Raw genomic sequence first — 22296 nt, 5'->3', positions numbered from 1 at the left:
CGCTAACAAACCAACGAAGAAATAGTCTTGGAACTTCGGGGACGAGAGATGACTCGACAGAAATTTGCGATTAATACAAGAATGAAGGAAGAACAAGAACAACGGACGGAGAAGAATCACGGGGGTGAGAAACGGAGAGGCAGGAAGAGATTGGGGAGGGGTTAATTGAAAAGCAGCGGAAGGGTGTCATTAAATAAACCGCGGACGAACGTTCCTGCGGTTCCGCGGGCCGCAGCTACCGTGGCGCCGGACCCGGTTTCGGCCCGGCACTTTTGGTAATGAACTAATATTTGCAGTGTCCGTCCGGTCGGTGGTTTCGACGCGTATGGGGCCGCGTAGCTTACCTTTCGCCCGGCGAAACAACGCGTATATCCCCCCTCACCTCCGACACACAAGCGTCGAAGAGCCCGCAAGCAGCGTACGGCTACCGGCTCTCGACAAATACAGGGACCCTTCTCCTAACCCGGCTGGTTTAAAGGTTACCGAACGAATCCAATCCGCGAGTGAACACCTACGTGCATCCTGATTTGAGGAAGGACAATGTGGATTCATTTTTGAGCCCTCTAAAGGTGTCCAGGTCGTATCCGACTGAAGTTACAATTCCTCTTCTGTTGTCCCTACTGTTTTCTTTATTACTTGTTTAATATTCTGGTTTTAAAAGATTTTTTATTATTCAGTAAAGGTTTGACACTTATATTATTACATGGTATACAGCTCAGTTATTATTTCTTATTATCCAGAATCGAACAGCTGGGCAGTAGAATATTCACTCATTGGAAATTAGAAAAAAAGAGCTTGGGTCCGATCCGACTCCACCTTACCAAAGTACGACCTTAAAACCCACCTTACCATTCGAAGGGTTAGATATACGCGTCGTCGAACCGATCGCGGGAGGACGCATCTCCGCGATAACACGGGAAAACTGCGTCGATGACAAACGATCCCGAAACGGTCACTCGAAAGGGGAGTAATCGTTTCCCAATTGAAATCCAATAGCAAACGGTGGTATCAACCCCTCGAGACGACGAACGGTCAACCCCCAACCCTCTGCTCGTCCATTCGTCCATTGATCATCGGTCTAAAGTGTGTCTGACGCGAATTATGCGGAAAGTAGTCAGAGAGAAAAAAAAAAGTGTCCTCGTCGGCGTTCGCCGTGCGATCGCGGTCGATCCTGCGCGGAACTTTCGGTCGGAATTTAAATAATATCCTTTTATATTATCGAGCCGCGGCCGCTGAAAGTAGCAGCCACACGGTTCACGCCACGTTCGCGCCGCCACCGCGGCCACCATAAATCCGTGCGGTGGCGGCGGTGTGCGGCACAGCCGGGGCGAGAGAGAAAAATCTACAATTCTAAAGCTTTCCATAAAACACTCGACAAAACGCTTCGCCCGCGGTTTTTCGAGTGGCCACCGCCGTGGTGTGCCCACTCCATCGGCGTCGTCTCTCCCTCCACTTTTTCCCGCGCGTCTTCCCTACCTCTCGCGTGGCAAACTCCGCACACCCCCCCCCCTCCCGGTCCCGTTTTCCCCGTTGCGAATCTGTTGAAATATGTAAAACCGTGTAACCTCTTCAATTTACATAGCAACGCGTGGGCTGCTGGCCCCGTCGCTCATCCCCTCGGCCCCCTGATGAAAAGTGGCCGCGATCCTCCTCTTATTAATTGATCGTCCGAAATCCGGCGATCCACTTGCGCCCTCCTCTCGAAAAACCCTTGCTTTCCCGTCTCCGGCGACCACCCTCGACACAGGCGCAACGTTGCTTTTCAATTTTCGTGGAAAGAGACGCGACCCACGCGGATCGATCGGCATCTCTGGTACACGTATACCGTCTCGAATTTATCGTATCCAAATGGGTGGTGCTATAACGAAACAGACAAAAACATCGTAGAAATTCCTCGATCCAATTTCGGAATAGTTTCATCGCGTTTGGATATTTTTATCATATTTATCGACCTTTTTCCCCACCATTACCCCCTCTGAAATGACTCACGCGACGGTCTAATACGTGCATACAACCAGGAACGACGTGTCCAGGGGGTGGATGAAGGGTGCGGAGAGGCGAGAAAACGAAACGGTCGGGTGTATAGAACGGCTGGTAACGTTGTCTCACGTGATAGACGTCCATCATCGCGCACGACGAAAGCCTTAACGTCGCCGCGGATCGCGACACGTAAATACACGTGTGTATTCCCGTTGATACACAACGATCACCGTTTTTTTTCTCTCTTTCCCCCTTGGTCGACGGTATCTTTCTCTCTCTCTCTTTCTTTCTGGGCTGCTCCGCGTGTCCGTGATCCGGGGCGACGGCACGCCGTTGCCACTGGTATTTCGAAACTCGCTGAACAAACAAGCGCCGATAAAAGTACCGCGGTATATAGTACATCTGGAAGTAGGGACCATCAGTCACGGCGCATCTGCGAACCACTTTCCTTCCTTCCCTGCTTCCTCCTCCTCCCTTTCTAGCCTGGCGGCTCTCTCACTCGCCGCCCTCGCCTCCTCTCGGCCCCTCCGTGTGTCCCGGTAGTTGCAGCGGGTGTCCCGAACTTCTCCTATCCACCCTCCCACCTCCTCCGCCTCCTCCATGCTGCGCTAAAAACCATTTGTCATCGCCGGCGTAAATATGTTCTCGAGCGAAACGTGCGTTCGACTTTTTTCCCTCGCCACGGTGTTACGCCTCGACTCCGCCGCTCACGGAAATACGAGTCCGCTCGATTCCCCGTTCCCCTGACGTTGGATCCTCTACCGCGGAATGATGCGCCCCGTTCGGTGATACCTGGACGGACTAAAAAAGAAGAACCACCGCGTCGATCCACCATGTTGCACATTGCGGATCCGGTGGCTGAATTTGATCGACGATCGTGAGTTGATACATTACTGTTGGAGGATTCAGGATCTCCGATCGGGGAATCCTTAATTGACCCTTATGTTGACTTATCTTTTCTTGTATATGTATTTATTTTACCAACCGTTGTTATCTGTTTTAAAAATATTATAAAAGATCGTAGAGTTGCCGACGAATTAAACTAGCTACACAACCTCCCCAGTCGTATGAATTGTCATTATTGGCTAAAACGATTCTGGTCTGGTGAGCCCTTTGATGGGCGCAGGCACACATTGAACACAACCAGAGTGAAATTACAAGTGTGGTAGTTCTTCTCCAGCGTCGAAGGAGTCGTTTCACTCGCGTCAGGGGTCGAAAAAATAGAAAAGAAATAAAAGAAGAAGCGATCGACCCGAGTCGACGATAGTAAGATCGTGGGCGAGGTTGCGCGGGAACGTCGGGTTTATCTTTATTTCTTGTAAGTTCCGCGTCTTCGCCCGGGGGAGTAGCTTAAAAAGTTGCTCTAATAAAACCCCCGGGCCATTTGTCAAGGGGTGTGTACCGCCCCTAGTGGCTGTTGCGAAATGTATGTAAAACACATCCACCCCCACCCCATGTTGACGACGGTTCGCGGAGTACCGTAACCGGCGCGCCGCGGCTCTGATGGGCCGACATCTAAAATAATAAAAGTTGCCTCCGTCATTTGTCAACGGTTTCTCTCCGTGGAGAGCGACTACGACGACTACTTCCACCGCCACCTCGTAATTTCGCGATGTCGCAGCTGCTACCCCCCTTACCATCACCCTATTCCTCTCCTTCTCTCTCTCCATTGCTCTTTCCTTTTTCCTGCTTCTTCAACCTTCTTCGGCTCATCCACCCCAACCCACGAAGACTTTGCGCGCTGTTCTGGAGAATCGGTCGCGCGGGTCCATGGGGGTTCCCTTAATTTCACCGCCATCCGTGACGCAGGAACCGAGGATGCGATTTGTCCCTGCCAGGACAACGTCGCGGAATAAGAATTCCACTAGCTATCGTTTCCAGTTTCACTTCAAGCGAGTCGGTACAACGATATTAGTCGAGAACGAAAGCTTTCTCTAGGGCGTCGCCGTTGTACATTGGAAGCGAGGAATATTCGGGGTGGATAGATTGAACGGAATTTTAAAAAGGGTTCCTCGGCTGCTGCATCGTTCATCCGCTTGCAACAACGCGAGATCGAGCCGTCTCTCCGAGCCGGGGGAGAGAAAGAGAGAGAAAGAGCGTTAATTAAACCGAGAGCGTAGGAGCGGTTCCGAAAGGGAATAAACCTCGACGTTCGCGCTTTCGCAGAAAGGTGACGGGAAACGAGGCTCTCTCCTCCATTCCCCCCCTGCCTCTCCTCCTCTACAGTTCTTTATGCCTTTCCGTTCTTTAATCCTTCGACGAACGAAGAGGACGCGCGCGTCTTAAACGTGAAATAATAAATAAAATAATACGTCGGTTAGCCGGCTCGCGCTCCGGGGCAATAATCTACGGGAACGAATGTGCCAGACGACTTTTATGAAACGATCCCGAACCGAGGCCCACCCTCCCCTCTTCACTCGTCTCAACCCTGGACCTTTTACGCGTTCAGAAAAATAAAATCCCTAACCCTTTCACGAGGCAAGGAGGGGGGGTCGCGAGAGGCGATACTGAGGCGGCGTTCCGGATAAAACCTTAAATACGACCGCTGAACACCGGGGGCCGACAATAAAATTCTCGTAAACCATTCCCTGGAATAATGCACCTGCTTGACCGTTATACTCGCGCCACTTCGTTCGTTCGGTCGTTCCATTCGTTCGTCTCGCGATTTTTCTCTCGAGTGTTCGACCCCGCGTAAACGGAGATTTCGAGATATGTCCTATATGTTCCTCCTACCCTTTGTGTCATGGATTCATGAAACTGTATCTCCTAAACTCCGTTTCACGAGATGGAAGGACTCGCCTGTGGACTAGATTTGGCTTTGCACAAATGATTCATACTTTCATTATTAATTCGTTCTGTCTTCGCTGCACGTATCCCAATCCATGTACTTCTTACAAGGCCCTTGAAAGTTCCTCTATCATCATCGACAAGGTATAGGAATAGACCTAACATCCAATGTATTTTTATATATTTATTTATTTATCAACGGGTTGGCTCCCTTTTTTCCGGAAGTTGTTTACATAAGTGAGGTGTTGCAGAGTAGATAATTAATGTTTACAAGATGCTAATGTGGAACGTAGTTCAGTTTTCGTGAAATCTCAACAGATAAATTTCACGGGGTGGGGGGAGCCGAAGCTTCGAAGCGAAAAATCTCTCGACTCGGAACAACCCACACCCGCAGAATTATCTCGCGTCGAAGAAAGTCTAAGGCAACGACGCGAGACGTTCCACCCGTATTGAAGGAATGATCGAGCACCCCACGCGTATACCGTGGATAAGCGACCCGCTCTGGCTCCGGTATTCCAGGTTTATTTTCAAGTAACCCTTCACATTGCGCTAATGTATTTCTTTCAAACCCGCCATTCAACCCCGTCGACGTTTCAATCCGGTCCATTCAGGCTCCTCCACCCAACCCCCTGTTCACCACCCCCTTCGTCGGTGAAACACTCACCCGATCGATCTAACCGCGCCACCGCCTATCGTGGAAATTTTCACACGAGTTAATCCGCGAACCCTCCACCAAGTGACTCGTACTTTTGGCTCTTTTCTTTCTTTTTTTTTTTACCCCCTCCCCCCGCCAATCACGTTTCTCCTTCTCTATACCAGGTGTCCATTCCTTTTTACATTTTTCTCCCGAGCAATCATGGGAGAAACACGATCGAAACCGAATGGCAAAAGTCGATTCCGAAAGAACGACGCGAGGAGACACGCGGTGACGAGAGCGACAGCGGGTGACAAGGGGTTAGCGCATTCCAGCTCGATTCGATGGATACAGGTCGCCGACAAAGGGTACGTAGGCCTCCGGCGGGACGGGTGGAGGGGGGGGGGTCCGTTTGAGCCCCGTGTGGATCGCTAAATATTTCATTTCGTATCCCTCGAAACGTTTAATCTCGGCTCAGGTGTGCGCGCGAGATCGCGTTGCACGCGCGTTTTGTCCCGACAACGTCGACGTCGGCCATCCCTCCCCCCGTTCAAAGGATACAGCGCCGCATCCTCCGGATACTTGAAGAGACAGGCCAGTCGAATGTAATATTCCACCGTTACAGGAACTTCTTGTCCGTGTGTGGACATCGTTCGAGGAGAAAAAAAATGTCCCCGTTGGTACCGGTGAAATGATTCGCGGAGACACAACATCCGATGGAATCGTGGGCGTAAAAGCGTGCACGGTTATATTGCTCGCGTGCCATTGTGGCTACGTTCGAGGAAGCCGGGAAGCTTTCATTATCGGACTGTTCGTTCGCTCTACCCACCCTCCGGTGGTTCCCATCTTCGTTTACATTTATGATTTAATATGATCGTCCATTGTTCCGTCCCCTTTGATACAGCGCGAGCGCACAGTCTCCTCCCTAACGTCGACAAATATCTTTCTCTCGGCGGTTCCTGTTACGTGTGTAATTCGAACACGGTCTGTCTCGGCCTGGTTTTCCCTTCCTTGTTTCCCCTGTCTTCTTCCGGGAGACTTACATACCCACGAGATCGTGGAGCTCGTGGAATTGGGGATTGATAACGAACGTGAAAGGGAGATCTTAATTGCGTGTAATCGATGCGCTGTCGTATCCGGGTGAACGAGTTCTCTCGATGTTACTAAGTTTCGAAACGTGTCCACTGTTTCGAACTTTTTTTTCCGACCGCGACAACGGGCCGAGAGCGAGAGAAAAAAAAGAGAGGACAAAAGGGCGGCCGTGCGCGGAATATTAAATTCGCTGCAGAATTCGACGAACTTTTCAACGGAGCATTATGGGTCGGCTATCTGGATGATGTAGCACCAAAGTTGGGAAGACTCTCCTCTCTCCGAGTCAAACCCCCGGCTCTTACCGTTGTACCTTCTACCGATCCCCACCCCCCCTTTTTCCGTTTCTCTCGTCGTACGTCTTTCCTCCCCCGCCCTCTTTCCTTTCCCCCCTCCCATCGTCCATTTCGCTCCGCCATCCGTTGTCCCTCGCGTTGTTCTCTCTCTCTCTCTCTCTCTCTCTCTCTCTCTCTCTCTCGTTCTCTAGGCATAGCTTCCAGGGTAGCAATCTTTTATTATTAGCGCAGGCTTTACCAGACAATGAAACGAAAGGAACGGAATATGATATTGTAGTACAGAGGCCCGGGCGGAAAGGGAAGCTATTGTCGGTCTCTTTGAATTTTAAAGTCAACGATCGATACGGCTCGGGGGATGCGCCTTTAGCCATATAAACCGCTCCCGCTCTCGCCCCCGTCAACCCTAGCCCAGCCCTCTTTTCTCCGCGCCTATGCTCTCTCGCCCCCTCTCGCCCTTTCACGGGTTCTCGCGACTCTCTCTCTGTCTCTCTTCCTCTTGCTCTTGTTCATTTCAGATCGGGAATGATATCAACTTTCGATTCCACACACAAGTTATACGTATATGTATATGTAACTTGTATTTTACAAGATACAATGCATCGCATAAAAGAATACTATGCACAGTGCAGGAAATATACATTTATACTGTAAACAAAAATCAAGAACACATTGCTAATAAGAAGAATCGGTGGACTTTAAACAACATCTCGAAAGTGAAAAGATGTGACGCTTTTCCTAACAATCACAGATAAATAGCTTTATCAAACGTACCGTGACGTCACGTCGGCCTTTATTTCGCAGTCCTGGCAACTCTCAGTTCAGGACAATCATTTTCTAGCTACGTGCGCGCGTACTCTCGCGTCTTCGTTCTAGCGGAGAATTCGCCAGCCCCGGGGCGGAATCGGGAATCGGAAGCCCGTCACCGAAAATTGTCGCCTGTAATGATAAATTGCGCCCTCGGCCTACACCCCGACAACGGAGCAGCCCATCATCCGTACGAGTGCCGCAGCGAGCGAGCGTGCAGGGGAATCAAATTGCAATTTGTTATTTGTAATTCCGAGTGTCGCTTAATATACTCCCTGGCCCGAGTTCCTGGTGGCAACCCCTCCGGGAGAAAGAGAGAGAGAGAGAGTGTACGGAAAGGGTTAGAAATTAAGCGGAGCTTGATGAGAAAGCGCGAAGGTGAACGAACGGGGGACGACGACGGGCATCGCCGCCGCGACGCTTAACCCTCGACGCTTCCACGCGTCCTACCCGCGTAATTAAGCGCGACACCCTTTATTTTTGGCCCGGGCGACGACGACGAACGGGCCGTAAATTGTTTTTCGGCGCCGGGAACCAACACGAGAGACACGGTCAAGAAGGGATTTTGTTGTTTCGCGTAGAAAATCGAGTCGAAAACGGCCCGTGGATTTATCGCAGAACTGATTTTACATATCACGTACAGTAAATCATGGACGAGTGTTCGAAAGTTGCTTGGAGCACGGAAAAATGTTTTTTCTTTAAATTCTAATTATCTACCATTAACCCTCATCCGTCCCTCACTTTTCCAAACTTAATTTGTCCCCCTGTGTCAAATTGACTCAAGTTACTTAACTTTGCAAATTCTTTAAAATAGAAATCACGAAGCCTCAGCTAAATTTACCTACACCTAACAGAATAAAGTCATTTCTTAGGAGAAAACTGTGTCAAAATTGACACAAGGGACGGATGAGTGCATGCTGCTGGCTTCTAAAATTACGAAAAAAAAAAATGGCGTATCCGTGTGGTCCTTAAGGGTTAACGTTGCACTTCGTATCAATCGGTGTTCACGCAGGCAAAAGAATAACTCTTTCATTTGTCGATACATTTACGTACTATTTGTTTCTGGATCGTGATCTTGCTTGGAGGGGTGGATTTGCCAAGAGTTGCTCGAAGCGCGGCGTATCTCCGATATAAAGACCGAGCTGCCAGGAAGAGATACGCCCTTGGATCGAGGGGGTAGAGGGGCGAGGAGATCCGCGGTGGCTGAGTAGGCAAATATTCGATTTTGTCTATTCAATTTTCCAGAAAAATAGCGTGTGTGTGCGCGCAGTGTCCCACCCTACACACCGAGCATTATCGACGAGTCTCCGTGTGGCGGCAGCGAGCGACCGAAGCAGCAGTCGTTCCGTGAGAGGACGGGCCTGGGCGGAACGAAGGAAAGGAATAAGTTCGATCAGTCAGAGGGGTGGCAGTTACCGTTTCGGTTATGGCTTTCGGAAGCGTCGTCGAATCCTATTCTTGCGCAAACCCGATAAGCGGGGCTTTTACGCGCGTTGTATTCTCGCAACACGCGTCACCCATACACGGCACACAACGTCCCCACCGATCTCGACGACGAAGCGTGGAAAAAAGGGGATGACGGGAGGGGTGGTGGCGTTCTCTGTCGCGGAGAACAGCAGATTTCGTCTCGCAGAGATATCGGTCTTCATTCTCGATAAACGATCGTCACCACGCGTGGTGTGCTTTCGATTTTCTTCCTTCTTCACGCAGTTTCGCCGACAATTCGCCACCCGAAAGCCACCCTCCACCCCTAATTCCTGTGAATATTTCCGTGTCTCCTCGACCACGAAAAGTGGTCCAACCGATTTGTCCTCTTCTTTCATCTACCCCGCAAGCCCGTTTCGATCGTTTTTTATTTTTCCTCGTTCGGCATATTTTTCTTCGATCTACTCTCCGAGGCCAGGGCTCAGACTACCGAAGGGCGCCGATAGGTCGAGTGGTATATACCGAAAAGGGGGAACCACGGGGCGAGTTTATTTGCGTATTGCCTGGCGGCTGAGCATCGAGGCGTTCAGCCTCGAAACCGGGGGTAGCTGGGGGTGGTCGAAACGGTAGACTTATCGTAACTGAACCTCGCGAAAAATCTCCGATCCCTTCGACTTTTCGCGTTTCCTCTTACTTTCGGAGCAGTAGGGGGAGGGAAACGATGATCCAGGAGTTTAATCGTACCAACGGCACCGATGAACCCTCCGGGGGGTGTGTGGGATAGCCGAGATCGGAGCCGAGAGAACACAAGACCTCAGGGGGCGCGATGGTCCAAAGTACGCGGCAAGAAAACGCTGGAAGGCCCGTAAAAAAAACCTCGTCGAGGGAATGGAATCTGGGGGGGAGAGGGTAAAAAACAGGGGCAGGACGACGATTTCGTGCGACAACCCCAGTGGATATTCGGTCCATTCGAAACCGCGATAAGCCTCGTCTCGCGGTCTCTCTCCTTTTTTTCCCTCCCTCCCTAGCAGTTCCCGTGAGGGTGAAAAATCCACGGGTCCCCCTGGCTGCTCCCCGAGCGGCCATCGATGGCCCCTTAATCGACCGATCCGCCGCGAAAGTGATTTTTATTTTCCACGAATCTTGATTTATACGCGAATGCTTTTCGGCTGCGGTGGCGATCCCGACTGTAACCGGTCGTAGGGGGTGAAAACAGGATAGAGCAAAAGAGAGAGGAGGGGCGACGCTCACGATCCAAGACTGCAGTTTCACGCGCATACACAGCCGTGCGACGGTGGTTGCCTTCAACGAGGGGTTACCCTCGGCGTTATCTCTCCGTTACGCGTTGGCAGGCATATGGCCGGCCGGGGGTTGCAGGGGCGGCGAAAGGTGGGGGGGAGGGGAGGGGAGGGAACGACGACGACGAGGGCTCATAATTTTCAGATTTATGTACAAATGTTTCTGGTGAAGCGGGCGAACCGAGCAAGAGAGAGAGAGGGAGAGCCTGGTCGCTTCTCTCGTGGGGAAGATATCTATCGTAAAGTTTCGCGGAATTGAAAAATGCTTTCGAGGCTTTCTCGCCAGAGCGAGGGGGCGAACGTCAGCCCCGGACCACTAGGACCGGGGGTGGATGACGTATCGTCCATGGAACGCGATCCTGCGAACCACACGCGGACGCCTGTACCTCGCCCCGGGGATAAATGATCTCGCCAACGCGTGCCGCGCGATTCACGATTCTTTTATCCCTCCGCGACGAATTCGAAGTACAGATTTCTTGGTGAACTCCCGATGAGATTGAATAATCGCATTTGTCCTCGCTGAACAATGTATACAGGGTGAGTCAATAAGAACCAGTATTGGAAATAACTCGTTACCTATTGGTTGTGTTAGAAAACGAGTAAGTAGAAACGGAATGCAATGAACAGACGCGCTAGGCCAAGTCCTATTCAATCGCGTGCGTATCTAGCAGATTTTACCTAGGGATACCGTGGAATCATGTGCCTTTGCTTACGTTACCTTTTTCCAACGGGAGCTGCGTTCTCTCCAACATCGAAACGTTGGTCACATGTCACAACGACGGACAACCCGTGTACTCAGGCTCGCACGACCGAGCCAGAGAGTTTCAAGATGGTAACGGGAAAAAAACGGACGGAAGAACGAGATTCCATACGCATTGACGGAACAGGCAGAGGGGGAAAGGGCCGTACGCAGCCGCTAAAAAGCGTTCGAACCCGTTTAAACAAACAATCATTCGTCCCAGACGGTCGCACCTCGTTCTCCCCAGTTAGTAGAAGTCGCGTTCGTGACTCCTGTGTCTTCATCTCGACTTTCCCTTTCGTTTCAACGTACGTCGTTCTTTCACCGTTCCGCTAAATCCGTGAAACGAGCTCCTCGGTTTCTCGTTCGTCAAGCTCGCGCTCCACGGGTCGAAAGATCGAGCCGGAGGAGTCGTTGGTCTAAACGGTCGGTTATCTGGCTAGTCGATCGGCATTGTCTTCCCTCGACAGCTCCGGAAGCCATTCGGAAGCGGAATACAGGCTTTACAGAGAGGGAGGCGAAGGGAATGGGAATCTGGCGAACGACCGCGGTGAACGAGACGACACAAAGGTGCCCCGAACGAGCTTAGAGAGAGAAAGAGAGAGAGAGAGAGATAGAGACTCGGGGACCGAGGAAACAATTTAGCTCGATCAACGTTTCTAGACGGAATCTCAGGCCGTCGTCTAATTAAACCGCTGTCCTGCGCGGATATAAAGTCGGAGGTTATCACCGGCGTCGTATCTGATATCCCTGAACCGGCCTTAATCCGACTGTATTTCCAGAGCCGAGCAGTTTTAAGCGCGCCCTCCTATACAGGGTGTCTCACCCGATTTTGACATCTTGATTTTCTCCCTGTCGTTACTCGTAGCAAAAAATGTTTCAACGGAGGCTTGAATTATTTTATCACCATTCCTGTAAATAAACGCTAACGTCTTAGCACGACAGTAATGGTGTTTTAGAATTATTTAAATTGAAATATCTCCTGAACTACTAACTTTTCGACATACATAGGTTAGTACTATTTTAGACCGAATGTCCAGTTTTATATGACCTTTACCCGTCCACTCGCGAAAAAACTAATAACATCAGGATATGCTCCACTCGATACCATTCAAGCCTCCGTTGAAACATTTTTTTGCTACGACGTCAAAATCGGGTGAGACACCCTGTATAGTAGACGCAACCAGTCTTCGTGTGTCTGTCTGCATGTATGTATTTACGCGTGTGTATACGGAACGAATAGAAACTCGGGTAGTCTCATTTCCTGTCTGCGGGGGTCCCGCAGGGGATACATAATTAGCTGGTTCGCCCGTTCGTCGGAACGCCGAGACAGAACGGGGGAGAACGTAAGGAGACCTTTCGTCGAGCGCGTTCGCCTTTCGCCTTCTCCGTGTCTCGCCTTCTCCCGTACATGGCCCGCGTGTATTATCGATCGTTCGGCGAACACGATCGTGTGAAAACAGGGCGAATACACACACACACACACACACACACAGTGAATAGACGTATGCGTTCGCCTCCAGAAAATGTTCATCTGTCTAAGGATTCTTGTAAATTATTTCGCAAGTAATCGCCGCGAATCGGCCACACGAGGATGGTGCTCGGCCTCGTTTCTTCCCTCTGCCCACGGTAATTTTCATCGAACGACCAGACAGATCCTACCCTCTGGCCCTCGATGAACTCGACCGCGAGCGTATCGAAGCACCGTTTCTCCGAGAGAGACGTGGCAGTAGAGCCTACAACGAGAAATTAATCTCAATCGTCGCCCGTGCCGACCAGAGGGGCCCCGTCATTTATCACGACTCGTTACGGGGGCCGTGAATCCACGGATTGATACGAAGTTAGCAACGGTAGTCTGCGCCCGATTGTGTCGTGACTGCCGCTGAGATCTATTAGTCAAGGGAGCTGAACGCGCGCGAGAGACGGAAAATGAAAGAAGTAAACCTGCAACGGGCTCGTGCCCCATCCCAGGGACCGAAAGAGAGTCGGACGAAGAACCGACGTAGGAGAGTAAGGAAAGGGAATTCGAAACGGTGATGAAAAGGAGGGTGGGTTGGGGGGCGCGGAGTAACGTTGTATCGCGCCCCACGCGATTCACCGTGGGTGGGCTTTGTCGTGCTTGGATTCGCGTACGGTATCATTGTACGTAAGTAGACGGAGGAACGATCTTACCCCACCTACACCACTCCCCCTGGACGACAATGAACCAACGTAAACGTTGCAATTAACGCGCTGATTCTGGGCGTACAGGGTGGGAAGAGAGCCAGAGAGAGAGAGAGAGAGGGAGCTTTCCTTTTTGCAACGCGACCTGTCGCGCGCGATCATCCACCCTTAAGCGCCGTATCAAATCTGCATAAGTATGGGAGAGACGGTCTTTAACGAGTTCCGGGGAGGAACAGTGATTCCTACGTTGGAGTTTCATCGTGTTATTCCCCGTGGTGATCCTTTCGACGGGCTGCCAGAGACGTGGAATTCAGAACTTTTTCGACGCTATACCGATAGCTCAGTTGTAAAGTTTCGAACTATGATAACTGGGGCTCGACGAATCGCGGCGGTTATTAGATATTCGCTGGACGAAAGCGGTACTCGCCTGCCTCGAAGCGTAACAGAAGTATAAAACCATCCTAAAATTTTCACTCCTTATCTATTGTGGTTAAAATAAAGTCCAACCATTCGGATTTTCTAGGGAAAACAATGTCTATCCTTTTAGTCTAAAAACATTTAACGTATGGTTGGCATTATTGAAAGTATTAAATAGCTCTTTTCTCGAAAGCAGGTTTTTACAGATGCTCAATTAGCCTTGGCAAGGAAGTATTGAGACTCAAGAATCAAACTCAAAAACGCTAATGTTTTCAGTCACCATTCGTCGAGCCTCGATGATACCAGTAAGGTCGTAAAGTAATACGTAGTCAATGAAATCGAATTTCTCGACTAAACGGAAGGGGGAAAGCAGGGAACCATTGGCCACGGGACTTCGGACGTCTTATTCGCCCGGGGATCGATATGATCGACGACTGGCCGTGGCAAGAATCTCAGGCATCCGGTGATTGAATCGTGCTCCCTCGAGTAGTCGCGTACAGTTTGATAAATGTTGTCCGTCTGTCGATACGTCGGATAATATTCGCGAGTATCCAACAGAAATCGAAAGGGAGGTGGGGGAGTGACGGGATCGCGTGTAATTCGATTCTCCATCGCCCCCCTTATTTCGTACGTCCGAAGGAACAGCGGTCCTGACACTCGTCCCAGGTCGAGTCCCGTGGACCACCTCTCGATCTCGAAACCAATTTCTGCTCCCCAATCCTCCACCCCTCCACCGTCTCTATCTTGAATTATGTTTCTCATATTTTCTTCGACTCTCGTTTGTTTGAATTAGCCAGCACCCTCGTAGAAACGAAGCCATCGGTGGGCGCAGGCGGCAGGAGAATGGCGAGGATTCGCGTGACACGTGTATGTCATCTCAGTTTCGCTACCCCATCTCGGTGTACAGAAGTGTCAAGAAGACAAGAGTCACAGAAGAGCAAAGAGTCTCTCTCCGGCTCTTTTCTTCATCTTTACGAGTAACACGATCTCTCGACGGGCCGTTCCCGCTCGCGTAATTATCAACGTAACGCGGATATACGTCGGGGAAGGGCCGAAATAAGGAATATCCTTGGCTGTATGGAAGGCCCCTCTCTCTCTCTTCCTCTCGGTCTGACGAGCCTCGTTACCAGACCCGTAGGAGAACCCCTTTCGCCTCGAATGTCACAGTCCTGAGGGTCGCGTTTTCAGGATCGCAACGCTACGGATCCCGTTACCACCACCCCATTCCGAGGGCCGAACCGACTCGTTTATTATTTCGACTCGTCGGGAATTTCAGGCGGATAGTCGTTCTCGCGATAGAGGCGGCGAGAACGGTAAGCTCTCGAATAGAAACTGTAACGCGACTCGAATTCCCAGGAACGTAATTAAAATTACGATTAAGCGTACCAAGCTTAGCTCCACAAGCTGTAAAAAAGATACAGAAACAAATTTAAAGAATTGTTCTCGAGAGGGAAATGTTCGTGGTCGTCAGGGTTCGTTGATCAAAAAAGAAAAGCAGAATTTGTACTTTAGGTCTAGTGAAGAGAGTCCTTTAAATTTTATAATTTGATAAAGAAATTTTTAGTAGCTTCCGAATGAGATCCCTGGAATTAGGCGTCGGCTACTTTGCAAGATTCTGTAGTTTTGCCAATTCCCCTCCATTTTGTTCCGCCCCTTTGAAATTACAACTGTTCCCGTCATTATCGGATTGCGAGCCACGCGCCCCCGTTCAATTCTGTTCGTTTTCCCAGTTGTAGAAAGCACAAAGAAGCCGACGTTAATAGCTGAACGTGATCTCGTGACGAGACACCTCGATCCTGGGGGGGGTTGGCGATCGAAGGATCGTGAGACGGTGTACGATATCCTCGGCGTTACGCGATCCGAAATCCCAATCCACTTTTTTCACGTTCCGATGTATATAGTATATACGCCTGTTAATGAACTCCTGCTGAGCGAGGCACGATCGTTCCCGGGCATCGAGGAACGTGGATCCCCGCGGTGTTCGTCATTACCGAATCAAAATTAAAGGCAAAGAACTGTAGAAGGGCGCGCGCACAGGTTCGTTCGGCTTATTAGTTCCTGTACACACGTACTGTAAGGACGTTAATGGACACGACGGGGACTAGATACAGTTCAATCGCCTTCCAGATCAGAGGACGGTGGGGCAAGGCGCGTTTAATGCGAGGCTTCGACTCGTCGCGAGATTAAAGATTCGCCAGCTCGTTGTTCTCTCATTTCATTGTTCTTTTCTTGGTCGTTGTCTTGGTTTTTTAGGAATACAAAGGGTGAGGTGTAAACGAATGTTCACTGTATACGCGATAAGTGAAGACACGGAAAATGGCGAACGGTCGATACCGAAATCAGAAAAGGTTCCTTCAACTTGCGAGTAGACTTTTCCGTGGAACAATCCTAGTTGTCGAAGACATTCGATGCCTTGGTGATTCTTTCAACTTTCCCCCGAACGTTCGAACAAGCAAATCTTGGTACTTCCAGACAGGCTGTCTCTCTTTCTCTCGGGTCTAGGAGATTTAAGACGGGGCGCTCGCTAATTATTCGCGACTAGCGGCGAGCGTTTCTGTGCGCGGTGTAAAGGCCGTAGGCACGCGTAATGAAATCCATGATGTATTAACGCGGGGCGTAAAGGCCCTGTGTGTGTGTATATACCAGCGTCTAGGTGTCTACTCACGCGAGGCACGCAGGTAAACGCGCCGGTAAACGCATGCGGGCGTGCGTAAACGCGCGGCACGCAAACTGGCGTTCTCCGGCCGGAACCGTGAAGACGCGTAGCGACGCTTCGCCGCCGTAATATTCGACTAATTACAAATTTAATAACCCCACCATGTTACGACGACGTCTAAGCGAATCGACCGATCCCCCCCCCCCTCTCACTAGACCCTTCGTTCCCCTTCTTCGGTCTTACCTTCTCGTCAACCCTTTTTCCTCTTTCTCTCTCACACTTTTGTTATCCAACCTCGACTCTGTCTTCGACGAATCCACCGATCGTGTAGGTATATCCTTGTGTAACCGCTCGAATTCGCCGTGGTCCAGCGAGAAAGCTTTTCGGAGGCAGGGGCCGAGGGGGAGGGGGTAGTAGAGGAGGCCCTCTCTGCACGAAGGCGGGACGAGATACCCATCGGCCTTCTTAATCGACTCGTATTACCAATTAAAATTTAATTATCGTCGGAAATTAAGTCGTTACGATATCGAAGGCTCGCGAAGGCGCGTCCACGCTATTCGGCTGGCAGTCGTCCGGGGGCCTAAATGGGGAGGGGAGTAGGGTCCGCGGGTCCTCCTCCGGTCCACGGAGAGAAGAGATCGTGGCAGCTCGAACGGCCGATGAAATTTCGAGACCTCGTAAAATCGAACGTCCAAGGAGGCCCGCGCCACGCCGTAGGTAACGGTGCACCGTACCTGTTTCTCGAACTCGTCGAAATCATTGAGCTCTGTATACGTAGAATCAAAAGTAACTTATTTATGCAGAATTTATCTCATCCGCGGTTTTCTATTTCCTGCGCGAAGAAGTAGGGGAGGTCCAAGGGAATAGGAAGATATCCGGTGAACCTATACTTCTTCCTATTATCCTCTGTCTGTACCATTGTGTAGTACATTTGTGCATAGAAGGGGGATAGACTACTATATCGTTACCACTCCGTGATCTATACATGTGTGTAACACTGAGATATAGGTTCACCGCAGCAATCTTCCCTCTTTCTCGGACCGGTTCCCAACCCATAGTTCGCTCTGCAGTTAGTATATATCTCAATGGTCGAAACGGTAAAGAAGCACCCGGTGGCGAAGTGAAAAACTGAATGGAGGCACCTAGAGAGAGAAAGAGAGAGAGAGAGAGAGCTCCCGAGAAAACGTTTCCCCTCTCCGTTCCGCTTAACGGGGCCCGTAACTTATCGTCCGTAGACGCGCCACTGTGGAGGACCGAGACGGGCGGGCACGGTAAGTGCTCTGCGGCTCCCAGATGCGCCCAATATTATGTTTAATGATATTAACTTCTTACTTAATGGTCCGCGGTTCGATTCGAGGCGCGAGGAGGCGCGCGAGAGCGCTGCCCGGGAAAAAGTAGGTATACTCGGGGGAATAATTTTCGAGAGGAGGAAAGGAACGGCTATCGTAGGAGGAGAGCCTAATCGCCCGGGAAACAACCATTTTGTGTTCTTTCTCACTGTCGACGCGCCTCTCGTGGAATAAATTCGTGAACACGCGTACGACCACACCATGAAGCTCGCGACGAAAGTTCCAAACCGGGTTCTTTCAGTATTTTTTTTTGGCCATTCCTCGAGTTTGTTCGATTTCTTCGGTACGTTCATCCACGTCTTTAACCCTCATGCATGCAGGCATAGGGCAGTGGTGGGTGAAATGTGTGAATGAGAGCACGTGTCTATCAGTTTTTTCATACACAAATATCTCGTGAATCAGAACTCGTGACTCGTGATGTGTCCTGCTTTGCAACCCCTCCACAGGAGTCCGACATCTATCGTGTGTCCCGAAGAATGAATATTTCGACGACAAATCTATGAAACTATTCTGTATGAAGCTTTCAACATCGTACGGAAGATTTACAAGTTACGGAAGAGGGAATTATTTTTATTGTTATAAGTCTGAATAATATTCAAGCCATGTTAATGGAAAAGCGAATCGATTAAACGTACACGATCACGATGAACCACGCGCGAGAGAGTGAGAAACCGGCACTTATCGTCCTACGCGGCGGCCGACGGCTAGAATAATTATTTAATTAATGCCCTTGTGCGGACGATTCCACCTCCGCTCCGTACGATTATCAATCCTCCCTCCCCTCTCTAAAATTAATACTAAACCTTTCCTCTGTGTGGTTGTCTGGTTGCAGGCTCCGCGAGGAGAGAGGAGACGCCGAGAGGGCACTCGCTTTGGACCAAAAACCCAGGGACCTGAGCTCGCACAATGGTAAGATAAATACGCGTACTGCTCGTTTATCGTAATTACAGTAATCGAAGGCCCGATAATACGGCGAATAACGCCGAGGAGAAAGAGTCCTATTATGGGCTCACGAATCCTATCACGTACACCACACGACCGACCACCCGATGCATCCATCTCGCCAGGCGAGAGCGTCTTTTTCGTGACTCGAGGCCGTCGCAACGACGCTAGACATTCGCCGCTGATCTTCCCTCGATCGTCGGTCGATAGGATAGATACAGCTGTGTTTCGTGGATCGTACATAGTACAATTTGAAATTGGACACACGTGTGTATACAGAGGTATTCCGATATAGGCGACAGCAATCGTTGTGTGGATACCATAGACCAGTGTTTCCCAACATTCTTTGGATTATGCTTCACCTGAACGTCTCAAAGATGTCGAACCCCCTCCCTCCTAGCCTAATAGTAAACAAAATTCTAAAAAGTTTAATATTAATAGCTGCTTCAAATAAAGAAAGTACAAAGGTAAAATTGTTCTGGATAAGTTGACGAATGTCAATGATTTATTAATTGTACCCTAAAGTATTTAAATTACCCCTCCATGGGACGTACGCCCTACGTTGGGAAACACTGCCCATAGACGTATAATATCTATATCGTACAGTTTCCAAAATTAGAAAGAGATAGCTATTGTACAGTCACCAAACTGTATTTTTATACGGACGCGTGGTACGATAAAGAAATCTTCGTTGTCTTGGAAACAGAGGAGTAGAGAGATTGAAAAATGCTATTTCTTTTCTAATATTTGACGGCCTTTCGGCTGAATACGCACTCCGGTTATTATACCTCTATGGTGTGTATACACAGTCGATAGATCGAAAGGCTCGATTCCGTATCGAACCTTGAGCTATAAAGAACGACGCTTGTTAAGATGGCGTACGGTTACGAAACATTGCGGTTACTTGACTTATATAGAGGGGTGAATTCTTTTCATACGGTACCATTTACGTCGCGTTTAATTAACGAAGATTGATGTTGGCGTTAGACGCTAAACCGAAAGTTCCGCCCCCATAGTTCCGACACCGTGGATGGATTATTAATTTTTTCTTTTTTCTCGTTGTTTGTACATTTTAAACAATCGCGTCGAACACATTCAAGATGTTATACCTAGACGGAGAACGAACCAGTCGGTTCTTCCGTCTTGTGGAGATCTCCTTCGGATCGCGGGGGTTCCATCCGGATAACGAGCGTCGAAAAGTCGAAGTCAGGCCACGCAGAAAGATATTCCGTTGCGTCGAGTAGAGCCAGCCGAGCGTGATCCGAGAGCTCTCGGTCCCCGGGCTCCTTTTCTACGTTTCTTTATTTTTCTCGTCGACTGGCCCGGCCGAGCGTTTAGGAGAGCCTGGAGAAAAGAGAAAGAGAGAGATTAAGTCCGATATCGGGTTACCGGGCATCGTGCGCGGCTCCGCCTTTCTTCTGATTCCCCGTAATATTTTAGGGCCAGTCCGTCCGAGACGGCGACAAACTGGACGTTTCGAGTTCGAATCCGATCGGGTGTTAAGGGGCCCCACGGAATCGACGGGTCCCCTTCTGTTACCTCGGAGATTTCAACGCCGCGACGGTCGACGACCGTACTCGGATCGTAATCTATAACCGAACCGATTTTGTTTCTAGAGTTTCCGTATTACCGTGAGTTCCTATCGAACCGCAAAATTTTTTGGTAGTTCGTCGTTACGAGTAAACTTTAATCGATACTTGACTGTAATTACTCTCTCCAGTGGCTTTCGAGGCATATGCGACGTGCTCTGGTAAGAAGAGAGTAAAATGACTTCTCGAGATAAACGCGTTTTAACTGTACATAATTAAAATGTATTTATAAATATTAATAACAGTCAATTAGTAGAGTACCCTGTTTTGTTGAAGAATTTCCTAGCGAATATTTAATTACAATTTTGGAATGATGCTTGAACGAAAGAAAAACTAAACGTACACATACGTGCGAGTATCCCTCGAGAGGTTAAGGTTGACCAGAGTATATAGCCTACATGTGGTCCACAGTATTTTCGAGTAGCGAAGCTTGTACAACCAATTAATTCAATTGTCCACTTTCATTACATGGTTTGAATAGTGAATCGTGGAATGAATAATTATACTATGAAATACGGGTCGAGTCTCTGGAAAGATTGGGCACACTTTCGCCTATAAAATTCAACCCCTTCCTACCAGAGCACGTCGCGCAATAATATCGCCCCGGATAACTTTCTGGAGCAGAGCGCGGGTTCGAAATGCTCTCGAACGTGTTTCTATCGACTCGATCTCGGGAACGACCCGCCTACTTCGACCGCCGATGCGTCATTCCCTGTTCGCTGGACAAACAGTGCATCTATCCACGTCAGGATTAAAATGCTAGGATATCAAATACGTATGGGAAAGTGGATGGGCCGGGATCGTTTTCCTCCCCGAGGAAAAGCACAGAGATGCACAGGAAGGCAAATAAAATCCATCAAATCGATATAACCCCGAGCTTCTTTTTTCCGCCACAATCGTTCAGGATCCCAGCGAAAGATAGTATCCCTATATCCGATTGAATTAGACGGATTCGTTATTTCTGTTCCTCAGGTTCGTCGAACGGGCACAGTCCCGTCCTGAACCTGTCAAAGACAGCGGGAAGCGGAAGCGTGGGCGAGCACTCCGGAAGCGAGGCGGAGGCGTCGCATCGTTCGCAGGACGACGAGGATGAGGACGATAATCTGTCGGAGGACCTGGACGACGACAACGAGAAGGACGAAGGTGAGATACTTCGCGGATGATCTTGCAACGCGTCCGTCGATATACAACAACCGTGGCGAGGAGCGAGAGAAAGAGAGATCGTTCGATCAATTAGGCGGCAGCCGAACCGTGACGGTGAATTTGACGTGTGCCGAAAGTCGAAACGATGTCTCCCCCCTCCGCACCCCCTTCCCCTTTTTCCTCTTCTCGTCTACGTTCCGCGGCGAGTATATAACGTAAAATAATTATATCGAATCGAGCGGACGGGGCCGCGGCGTTTAAAGATGAGTTCCCCGGGACGACTGGTAGGTCAGACCCTCTCATCGATCATCTCGGGGTCCGTAGCGGAACGACGTTCACGGGGGGATTCGTCTTCTCTGTATCGTCGGGCCCCGAGAAACCTCGGCTCAGCGGTTGTCAAAACCTGTCCGTCAGACTGGAGAATTTTCTGGTCGTTCGAGGTGTCTGGAATTTCGCCGCGTAGGCACACCCCATTCGATCGTTCTTTTCCATTCTTCGTCGAGTACTCCTTTATTTTTTTTTTTTCTTTTGCTTCTTCTTTTCGTTCCCTCGTTCATTCAGTTCGCGAGTAATCGCGTCTGGTGGTGTCGATCGATCGCGGGAAGATGCTCACGCGATTTCCCGCGACTCTGAGCGATTCGACGTCGCGATTACGGATCGTTCTGTTCAGGGTTATCGACTCCCGTGCAACAATCGTGTGTCTTACACGCGAGTTGCATGCGAATCGTGGTACGTATTTCTAGATTCTCTTTCGTGAATGGAATCTTGTAATTCGAGGAAGATGTATTATTCCCGATCTCTTGTAACGAAAGGTATCTACTATTCTATCGGGTGAATAATGAATTTAATTATATTTTATCTTGTTCGATGGCATCGTGTTTCATTGTATTCGATCTTGCGGCTATTCGTGGTAGTTTAATTGTACCTGGAGATTACATCGCGGTTTTTACGAGGTGTGCTATTACGATAGTAGAATTCCGTTGGA

The 22296-nt window shown here is 49.7% G+C and overlaps 1 protein-coding gene across 1 annotated transcript in view; it reads left to right on the top strand.

Moving 5' to 3' along the window:
• The window catches only part of LOC107187939 (dachshund homolog 2), a 187287-nt gene that overhangs the window by 96835 nt on the left and 68156 nt on the right, over window positions 1-22296 (top strand). The window contains exons 5-6 of the mRNA XM_015576147.1: window positions 18470-18546; window positions 21141-21311. Of these exons, the coding sequence (XP_015431633.1) occupies window positions 18470-18546; window positions 21141-21311 (248 nt within the window). The remainder of the gene's footprint in view (window positions 1-18469; window positions 18547-21140; window positions 21312-22296) is intronic.

The sequence above is a fragment of the Dufourea novaeangliae genome, unplaced genomic scaffold (genome assembly GCF_001272555.1).
Source record: "Dufourea novaeangliae isolate 0120121106 unplaced genomic scaffold, ASM127255v1 scaffold120, whole genome shotgun sequence".
Lineage (NCBI taxonomy): Eukaryota > Metazoa > Arthropoda > Insecta > Hymenoptera > Halictidae > Dufourea > Dufourea novaeangliae.
The sequence above is the reverse complement of the archived record's forward strand: the minus strand, read 5'-3'. Positions and strand labels throughout refer to the sequence as shown.